Source organism: Lepeophtheirus salmonis, chromosome 12, assembly GCF_016086655.4.
Source record: "Lepeophtheirus salmonis chromosome 12, UVic_Lsal_1.4, whole genome shotgun sequence".
NCBI classification, from domain to species: domain Eukaryota; kingdom Metazoa; phylum Arthropoda; class Copepoda; order Siphonostomatoida; family Caligidae; genus Lepeophtheirus; species Lepeophtheirus salmonis.
Genome location: NC_052142.2, coordinates 2,723,578 through 2,734,249, shown reverse-complemented (window position 1 = coordinate 2,734,249; position 10,672 = coordinate 2,723,578). Strand labels below are relative to the sequence as shown.

At 29.8% G+C, this 10,672-nt stretch overlaps 1 protein-coding gene and 1 long non-coding RNA gene across 2 annotated transcripts; one reads left to right on the top strand and one right to left on the bottom strand.

The window, feature by feature from the left end:
* Window positions 1-1,647: 1,647 nt before the first annotated feature.
* On the bottom strand, window positions 1,648-4,503 carry LOC121126918 (uncharacterized). Its single transcript, XR_005867308.2, has 5 exons — window positions 4,216-4,503; window positions 2,344-4,151; window positions 2,182-2,286; window positions 1,908-2,116; window positions 1,648-1,859 (listed from the first exon to the last, which is right to left on the bottom strand). It is a non-coding gene; the product is annotated as an uncharacterized lncRNA (long non-coding RNA).
* An 856-nt stretch (window positions 4,504-5,359) lies between these two features.
* Window positions 5,360-6,306, top strand: LOC121126917 (uncharacterized). The gene is made up of 4 exons (XM_071892165.1): window positions 5,360-5,490; window positions 5,546-5,656; window positions 5,707-6,064; window positions 6,122-6,306. The coding sequence occupies exons 2-4, from the start codon at window positions 5,645-5,647 to the stop codon at window positions 6,304-6,306; spliced, it is 555 nt and encodes a 184-aa protein (XP_071748266.1). The 5' UTR covers window positions 5,360-5,490; window positions 5,546-5,644.
* The last annotated feature ends 4,366 nt before the right edge of the window (window positions 6,307-10,672 follow it).

Here is a 10,672-nt window from a genome sequence, read left to right as displayed (position 1 = left end):
TTACATTTCGTCTTGTAGTGGAGGATTATATAACAAAATCGTTAAGATATGTACCTCCTTCTTTCAACATAGTGAACTGTGCTTGTAGTCTGTTGTAAGAGAGTGACAAACGATTTGCAGAAAAATCTCTTCATTGGTAAAAACTAAATATGGAAAGTGTAATCGTATTGTATTAGGTTTTGATGAATATCTTAGTGTTGTCTCAAGGTATTGTGTACTATCTCTAGTGCAAGAGCTTTGACTGTTATCTGAGTTTTCATTGCTTGAAATTTTTTCAACTTCTTCTGCTATGTACATCATTCACTTATGATAACATTCTATGTTCTCTTGGATCTCAGAAGCAGACTAGACTTCTTCTTAAACACTTATGTATGTGGTCATCGATTTTAGTAGGAAGTATGTATTGTGATATTAATATTTATTGATGTGTTCTCATAATACATGTGTATTAAGAACAACATATTTGAGATAAAGTTACATCTCATATGAAGTCATCGTTTCCATACATATAAAAATGTGTGTTTGTGCATTAATAATATTAAAATTTTCACAAATATTAGTTTGTTTACATTCATATGAATGACAATTTTATTAGTTTTCATTTGGTACCACTTTCAATGCAATAGCACTAACCTTTGGGTAGCTACAATAAGAACAAAGACACCATATCTTGAATTTTACAGCATTTTCAAGAACCGTTAACAATATATATAAATGGCTCCTGCAGCAGGGATAGCCAATATCCAAAATTTAAGTTATTTTTATAGTTAGTTAATAGAGAATGGGAATATAATAGTATACATATGTTTAATAAAAAAAGTCAAATTTGAAGAGGTCTAGTGGATATAACTATCTTAGGAGGAGTAAGCATTTTATTCTCTTCTGTGACAGGTTTAAAATTTTCAGATGTAGATTGTTGCTAATTTTGAGCATATTTCATACAAAATTAAATTCCTTTAACAAATTTGAAAAATTATATAAGTATTGATTTAAAAAATTTAATAGAGAAAGATAGAGTGACTAAATGCCGATTCATTCATGGACACGAGTCTTTAAAAAACAAACATACTATGAACTTATTTTGTAAGGCCAGTTCTTGTTTGTCCTGATTGTAAAAATAGCTCACCCTATGATCTAAGTAAATAAGTAGTATGAGAAGATATTGGATTCATTTTGTAGTTGACCACAAAGGCGCATTTATCCTACTGGAAACAAGTTCTTAGTCATAACCTACAATGTTCAGGTTCGGACCAAAATCAAAAAGTTCGTCTTATGTTAATTAATAAGTAAAGGATTTGGAATGAGGGATCTGAGTAATAACAATCTGTGATGATAGGCGATATGGCTTATGAGTAGTCAAAAACTTATGATTATCACTTAACCCTGTAGTAGTAGATTACTAGTAAATTTAGACATTCCGTCTACAGCCTCTCCAGTTTTTTAATAAATTCTGATATCGGGGGCAGGCTAAACAATGCACCAGCCCTAGAACACTTTCAGAATGGACTGCAGTAGGATACCTTATCCGGCAAACTATTGCGAGGGCACCAAAAGTTAAAGTTATTTTTACATGTGCCCGTAGTGATTGTATGTTTTATATGAAGATTGGCAATGAACGTTTTTTTTTTAAAATTAATTACTAGTAAATTTATCAATTAAAGTATTATAACTTATATTACAAATGGATTCAACAAATTATTAGAAACAAATGTCAATTATAAATATACAAAAATAATGAGACATTTTTATACAGAAAAAAATATACTAATTTTTAGTAGAAATAAAATTTGTCTTTTTCCTATCATACTTCAAATTCTATGTAGAATCCTCATTTTTCGTCATCTAAGTAATTTGTAAAGCTAAGAAAAGAAAAAGTATATATGTTCAGTATTTAAAACAACTTATACTTTTCTAAAATAATTTCTCCTTTAACATGTTGGAATCCATGGAGCATACCCAATTCTTTACCCGAAGAAACTGATGTTAGACAAACTATTTGCGCCATTTGAAACTAAGAACCTCTTTGACACTATTCATGCTTTTGTTCTTGACCATATTACTGTTGTTCTCTAACACATTATATCAGAAATTATGAATATTTAGCTATATGCTAATCCTAAATTTGAAGAAGTATTTGTTTAATTAATTTTTGAATATTTAAATACATTAATAATAACTTACTCAAGTCTTTACACGAAGAAACGGATGATATACCACCTATTTGCACGCCATTTGAAGGTAAGACCCCATTTGAGATCATTCATGCTTTTGTTCTTGACCATATTACTGTATTTAGGAATAAATGTAATTTATTCTTAAAAAAGTTATTTTATAAATACTTACTCTTACAAATCTAATATTTCAATATTCCGTTTTATAATCCCTGACACTTTTTACTGATAAAAAGGATCTTATTTTTTTATTAATGTCTCTAAATATGATGAAAAACCTCTCAAAGTCAAAATTTTCAATAGTTGTGTTTCTGTAAATTGTCTCCTCAGAATTTGCTAGGTCTCGCAAATTGTTGTACGCTGGATTTTCATATAAAATTGAATTTCATTTTGTTTTTAATGGTTCTAGCTTGATATCGACACGTAAATGTTCAACAATAGCCAAGCTAACCAGTAAAGGAAGTCTTTCTTCTTGGTAATTGGGTTGAGATTATAATTAATTATGGACAATTCTTCATAAATAATTTCATTCATAAATAATTTCATTCATCAATCTCCTTAGCTTTAACGATCGTTGTTGTTTTTTGATTAAGGTTGTTTAAATATTCGCCGATTACTTTGAAACTATTGAAATAGTAATCAACTGCTTTCAACAAAGTTCCTTAGCGTATAACAATAGGTGCTGGAGGTAAGGGAATATTGTAAGAAGCAGTGAAGTTCTGTTTTCTTTGCCAGGCATTCAAAAACATTATTTATTTTTACTTCTGAAATAAGCTCGTTTGTCTTTGGGGAATTCTTTACGTGGAAGTTCAGCCACATTATGGAGTCCATGAGCTACACAAATAATATATTTCAATTAGGGATAGGTTCTTTGTCCGTTTTTTTACAGTAGGACACTCCATCCGTGACAAAAACTTTTAACTTATTTTCATCAAAGTCCAAACCAAGAGTTAGTTGAATACTCTGAACGTGAAAATTTGCAACATTAACGTCATTAGCAACATTTATGTCTATCATGTTGATTAGATAAGGAAGACCCAAGAAACGACCATCCAAAGGATCTATCAATATAGCTTTCATTGATCGTTCCCAGTTGTCTTTAGTCTCATAAACAGCTATGAAAATATCCTTATCTCCAACTTTCCCTTTAATTTTGGAGATTACATCCTTGCTGACAGCCTCCATTAATCTATGTAGAGTCTTCTACCAGGGTTGGTTGTATCGGCATATTTCTTCATAAACTTTGAGAAAATGGGGTTCTCCACGGTGAGAAAAGGTGTATTATAGGGAACTAACATATTTAAGGGGTTGGTGTTAAAGTTGTCAGAATCATCATGAGTCAAATGTTGTTCGTATGCATTCATATTCTTGATGTGGGACGAGGACACTAAGTGTTGTTTGACACTAAAGGGGGCTGTAAGAGTACATACATCGGCATATTCGACAAAATATTTTGTTATCGTCCGGTAGGTAGCTCCAAATTCATGGCCTTTATTAATTTTAAACCAACCGTAGCAAGATATTTTTTTCGGCATTTCACTAATTTTATTTGGGGAACAATAGATTCTTTGAGGAGATGTTAACACAACAATCATTCGAAAAAGAATGAATAAATAAGAAAAAAGGGAAATTCTATGTGTCAAGGAGTAATACATGAGTAAACTTTATACTGATTCACTTGAAAAATCATTCAAAACGATAAAAACTCTTCACTTTCTTCATTAATCGTTCTTTAGTCAATAAGGATACTTATTCCGAGGTTTGCACTTCTTTTACTTTTAGCATCAAAGTGAAGATGATGAGAGTAACTCGAAACTCATCTTGGAACTCTTTCCGAAAAAATACGAAAAATGATACTAAGAGACGCATAGAGGGATTTTTCTTGACAAAAGAACGTTTCTCCTGAATACATGAGATAGATTACCAAATGGGATGTCGTTTAGTCTAATAATTAATCAAATCACTACCCATGGCCATAATCTGATTAAATCAAAGATTTTTTTTTAGCCACGAAGAAATAATAAAGAGGATTGTTAATATCTACCTACGTGTTTCCAGAAAAGGCGTGAACTCTCCATGTATATAGTGCTCGCTGGATAGATGTGACGAACAGAAACGAAAAGCTTCCATTAAGTCCTGCAGAAGAATCATAAATAAATATCCATCGCTCGGAGTAATCAGTGATGTATTTGTTTTTGTTTGACGTAACGGTAATAATAGCCTTATAACGATATGTTTCGAACTTTTGAGTAAATCACACTTATTTTAACATTAAACCGATATAATCGTTCCAATTTCATCCGTATCTTCTCTTTTATCTAATTTCCTTACCGTTTTTTTTTTGTTTTTTTTCCTGAAGAAGAAGAAAATACCTGAAATTATTTAAAAAAAGGAGAGGTTTTGTAAAAAGGTTCCCAAAATATAGAAGGACCTAATTCAGTGAAGATGGACGAAGTATAATAATAATAAAAATGGAGAATAAATGCGTACTAAATGAATGCATAAACACTTAAGTGAACCTACCCTTAAGCTCCTATTTTTAATTTTAAGCCAAATTCGTGCAATGAGCTTGAGAAGATATCCTCAGCTATGTAAAAACTGTTTCCTTTGCAAAATATATCTATTGAGATAACATAGATATTGTTAGTTTATCATTTGTGCTTGTGACGATGAAATTTTCTATTCCTTTTATGAATTCACCTTGTTAATTCAATTATATAGGTCAATTCTTATAGGTTTCTTAATGTGTAGTTAGTTATAGATTAATATTCATGGCAACTTCAATACCAATTGCAGATAAAAAAGTTGTCTTGTAGCTACTACATTTGGACAAAAATTAATTACGTAGTCTTCGTTTCGCCAATCAAATATAGCTTTGATGTAACTGAGTCTTAACATATTAACGTGTTTGGATTGAAATTTATTTTATTTCATAATATTAATATATATTTATCATATGATTTAGGTACAATGTGAAATTGAAATGATGAGAGTGAGAGTAATTTTTGATCGCCCATTTCGTGGTTTGATTTTTAGTAAAGGATATAACTCAGATCGTAAGTGTATCCATACACCATCAGGATTGGGTCAAACAGTGGTAAGTTTTTTATGAAATTATTGAAAAAATCAAAAATAATTAATTAATACTACTTGATCAGGTTACATTTGATATATCACTGAGGTCATGTGGTATGGTATCCTCATTTAACAATGATAACCATTCACCACAGGGGCAATATATAGAAAATACGATTATCATCCAATATGATCCTCAGCTTCAAGAAGTATGGGATCAAGCAAGAAAGCTTTGATGCACGTGGTACTTAATATTTATAGATAACTTGATCTCAAGATGAATTTATATTTACATTTAGGTATGATTTTTACAAAAATCAGTCACGTTTCAACCTTACCGAGTCAATACATTAGACCCAGTTACTGCAAATTTTCTTGGAGACAACTTAAGATGTTGGATGCAGACACAAGTAATTGTATTTTTGATGAGTTTATTGTAATTCATTTTTGCTCTTAATAGGTTGGCAAAGGACCTCATGCTAGTGAAGTATCCCGTATTGTTAAGATTGGTCAAACTATGACAATGGTATTAGGAATAAAAGATGACGAAAATAAATTTGATATGATGATTTATAATTGTGTGGTACATGATGGATTACGCTTGCCTATTACTCTAGTTAATGAGAGGGGCTGTATTTTCCGCTCCAAAATAATGTCAAATTTTAAAAAAATTAAAAATTTTGATGTTACAGCAAATGTTCTTGCATTTGCATATTTCCAAGCTTTTAAATTTCCAGACTCTATGAATGTACATTTTCAATGTGTTGTCCAAGTGTGTCGTGATTATTGTCCTGATCCTATTTGCAGCGATAAAACAGGTAAGAAAATAAAACTTTTACTACAGTTATTTATAGTTAATTTATTTTTGCTATTAGATTTTCAAGTTTCTGATGCTTATGAGTCAAATAGAGGAAGTTTATTATCACATCGGAATTCAAATAGTGTTATTAATCCAAGATCAATAATAGAACCTTCAAATCTTCCGGGAGCTATAAATAATAAAAACACTAGAAGTTTAGAATCTTACAGAAGTGTTGATGATTCAAAAAAAAATTGCTAGGTACCATTTGCGTATTCCGTTTTATTTTTAAATTATATTTTAATAAATTTACATTTAGAGAAATTAATGCGAAATCAGAATCACCATTGAACAACAAACATGATTCATCAAAAAAAATATCAATGAATAACTCAAAATCGAATGATGATAAAGTATATCTAAAAAAATCATATTCTGAACGTGTTAGAAATAAAAGAAATACTCATTCATTGGTTCAACAACATGAAAGAATAAGAAGTAGTACTGCAAGGAAAATAGAAATTGAACGTGTTGATGTAGAAACAAAAAAAAAAAGATTGGTGTGGTTGCACCATCAGATGTTCAGTTTAACCTATCAATAAAAGAAGAAGAAAAAGAAGTTATAATTTCAAACGCTATGGAAAGTGTGTCTCAAAAGGACTTTATATGTTTGAATACTGCCGCTTTCGTCGCCACAACGATAACTTTTTTAATGATTCTTGTCATTGCAATTATTACCATTGTATTTTTATCAATAAGAGTTAAAATTTTGAAAAAACATGTTCTATTGAAAACCCTTGCAAATTAAAAGTTGACAACTTAATTTTTAATTAGATTGGACAATTTGAATGTCGTATATTCATATTTAGTTTAATTTGTAGTTTTGAGATTTTTAAGCGAATAAATTTTGATCTTCATTTAAAAGATAAATAATCTGGAACTACAAAAATATAATAGTTAAAGACAGCATAAAAGGTGGTCTCAGCATGGACTATCATTAGAGATGTAAAAGTTGCTGGAATTCTATTGATCGTAAAAAGTACGACAGGGAGAATGTCATAAATTAACTTTTTAATTTAGAAAGGCGACATATCTGCTGACAGAGATCACTATAGTGTTTCTTGCCTACTGAAAACGTTATAATTTTCAAATTAGGGAATAAAAGTTAATAGAACTCATATTTTGGAGATTATCAAATTATATTTGTCTATATATATACGATCGTCGAGGTTTCAGTCATCTTTACATATCGAGGTATTATATTTTTCTTTAACTCTTTATATATCAGTATAGCCTCAGAACTGTACTAAGTTATGTAAAAAACTCTGTAATCAAAGCGAACGTAAATATTTCAAAAAACATGTCAATTGACAGCTAGCAAACTAGTAGGCTATCATAAAATAATTAGAGTTTTAAATCCTAAGTATATTTGGTATGTAAAAAACTAAACGGAAACTTTACATGGTAATACTTGAAAAATATTTTGGATAAAAGTACTTCATGCAGTTTCTTTATATTAGTTCCAAACAGCTATGAGAGGAAGGAAGTAACCACATCTACTGAATTTTCATAAAAATGGTAAAAAGATAAACTTAATTCAATAAAAATTGATACAAGAGTATAGGTTATTATTTCTTGTTTCTAAAAATATAACAAAAATCTAAAATTTAAGAATTTGTTGGAAAAAAGTCATGACAGCAAAAGTTATCAGATTCACTAACCCTCGTTAAGAAAATGCTGTTTTCTTAACAATTTTTTTTAGGTCTACCATAAACAGATGACTGGTGCAATGGTCATGGGAGGATCAATCTAAAAGGGTTATGGAAGGTCCAGCCTAGGGCGTTCAAACCTGCAAGAACCCCCAGAGAATCATTTTTTTGTTCCCTTAAGACACAGCATTCGAAGTTAGGTTTACTTAATTAAATTTTGATGTCTATTATTTTTTATGCTTATGATTATCTCGATTAATTCTTCTTATTTCTTAACATAATTAAAATGTCCTCCACAATTTTCAAACCTCCATATTTTTCCAGAGACTTAACAAAATTCGTTATTAAAAGAAAATAATCTCATTTTGGTTAATGATTTACTTTTTTCATCTAGATGAAGGTTAATGGAGATACAAGGTAAGACCATCATGTCATCAGACTTGCTATAATTTTCAATTTGAAGTATCGAATCAAATGCTGGGCAAGACAGACAGATTTTGACAAAAAACGTAATCAATAATTTTTAGGACGATTTTCTTAAAAAGCATGAACGAAGTCAAACATCAGTCGTACATGCAATATGGTATAACATTGTATTTATATTAACCTTGATCTAGGCCTACTTTTCATTATCACTTCGAAGCATCAAATTTAGCAAAACACACTGAACCAGCAGAACTAACGATATCATTTGTGCAGTAAAATGGATGGAATAGGTATTTGTTTAAAAGGTGAAAGTCAGTAAATAAACGAATATATTGTCAATTGTTCTTCCAAATAAATATCACTGGAATTATCTCATCTATGGGCTCACTCATACTTTCTATAATACCTACATCGAAATTTCTCTTCATCTTCGTTACTGCCTTCTGCACTAAATGCACAGGTATTTTTCGTCCAGAGAACACTTTCTTTCAAATAATGTATTTCTCCTTCTGCTAACTTGATCTTCAACGGTTTATCATGCATTGCCTTATTTTTTTTTACAAAACAAAAACGTCATTAAACTTCTCTGATAACACAAGGAAACAATTAAAAGATCAAAATTTCCACAATTGAAAATTTAAACCATAAATAATATTTATCTCTGAGTACATAATCTAAAACTGATGTCATTTTTTCCATGACACATTAGATTTATGAACTATCTGGGATTATAAAAATTCAGAACTATGAATTTTTAGGGTAATTTTCCGATTAACTCTAAATATAGTTACTAAAAAAGGATTTACAAAATGATTCTACGTTACTTCTACTTTTAATTTAGTAATTGTCTTAATCATGGAAAATGACACTGAACAATAATAGTCCCGACTTAATATAGTCCCAGATATTTTTGAAACTTGATTTGTTGGACAAAATCTGAGATCAGTTTTGGATTATGCACTCAAAGATAAATACTGTCCTAGCCTTCAATTTATTGCTGCACATTTTGTGTCTCCTTTTGTAATCCATCTCTAAATAAACGCATTTTTCTTCACACTACAATCTAGAAACAGTTGGATGATAAAAATCTGAAGATATAATTTTTAACTTTAGTAATGTCTTCCGATCAGCATTCAATTCATTTTTTTAAATCCAACGATATTATATCATTGCATTAAACATTACAGTTTCAAATTTCGACTGCACTTTTTTTAGATAATGTTCCATCTTTAGACTGTGGAAAAACTTTTAACTCCTCCATACACGCTTTATTAGATTGTTTCAGTGTTCGAATTATAAAAGTATTTATTTCCTTAAAGGTAAAGGGACTAGATGACCAAGAATCAAAATTCACAAAATAACTGGTTTAAGGGATGTTATCAGTTCAGCTATTACATGGTATGCAGCCTTCTCTATGATGGTTCCAGACACCTATGAATCTAGAAGGAAATATGGAAATGATGTTACTAGGTATTACATCTCGATGTCTACAAAATATTTAAACTCTATAAAGTGATTGTAAGATCTTAAAAAGCTTTTAAAAAAGTTTTTTTTTAAAACTCAATAACTGAAGTAGCAGTTCCATTAGTTAAGTCGTCTATATATGTCCCCAAATGTCATGAAATTTTATATTTCACTGTGTATAAGTATGTTAGGATACGAATCCACAAATTATCAAATCAGATTATAAAAAAAAAGGGAATACTTTTATTCATGTGTATGCTAAATAAAGTAAATTAAAGAAATTATTATTAAAGTAATTATTCCATTTGTTTAGAATAATTAATCGTGTATGTAAGCTCAATGAAATTATTTTTTTACTATTCATTTATTGTATTCAAGTTTTTTTTGAGCCATTTGATATCTGTCACAAGATATTGCTGAAAACTTGAAGCATAACTCTTCTTATAGGCATAAAAAAGCTTTAGAAACAATGTCATGACATCAATTAATTAACTAATCACACACAACACCCCAGGTAGATGAAATTCCCCCACTCAGTGTACTGTGATAACTGTCTATATTCTACGTATGTTACAAAAGAGAAAGTTCTCTAATCTTGTTTTCTCTTTCACGTATTAAGTAATCGAATAGCTGATCGATAAGAAGTTTCGTGACACATAAATGCCATAAATATATACACTTTTTAAATCATACTTTTTCAATGGCATTATAAAAAAATAACAATAATTATATTCTAGAGGGTTTAAACTATAATGACATTACAAAAATTCATGAAAAAGTCGCAATATACAGCTTTATTTAATAACTTAATAAGATTTCTGTAGATAAAAGCATATCCACCACAGAGCATATACATATAGAAGTTTAGTAAGACGATATTTTGAATAATGTTTATAGTGGCTCCCTCTTGTGCACAGGGTGAATAACTACTTATGAACAATCACAATGATGATATTACCTAAAGTATATTTATTGCAAATTTCTAACACATGATGTTAATACGTGACAACATTTACGAATGCTTTATA

Coding starts and splice junctions, on each gene's coding strand:
- LOC121126917 (XM_071892165.1), top strand. Junction 6,065..6,121: donor TATTTGCAGCGATAAAACAG/GTAAGAAAATAA, acceptor TTTTGCTATTAG/ATTTTCAAGTTTCTGATGCT.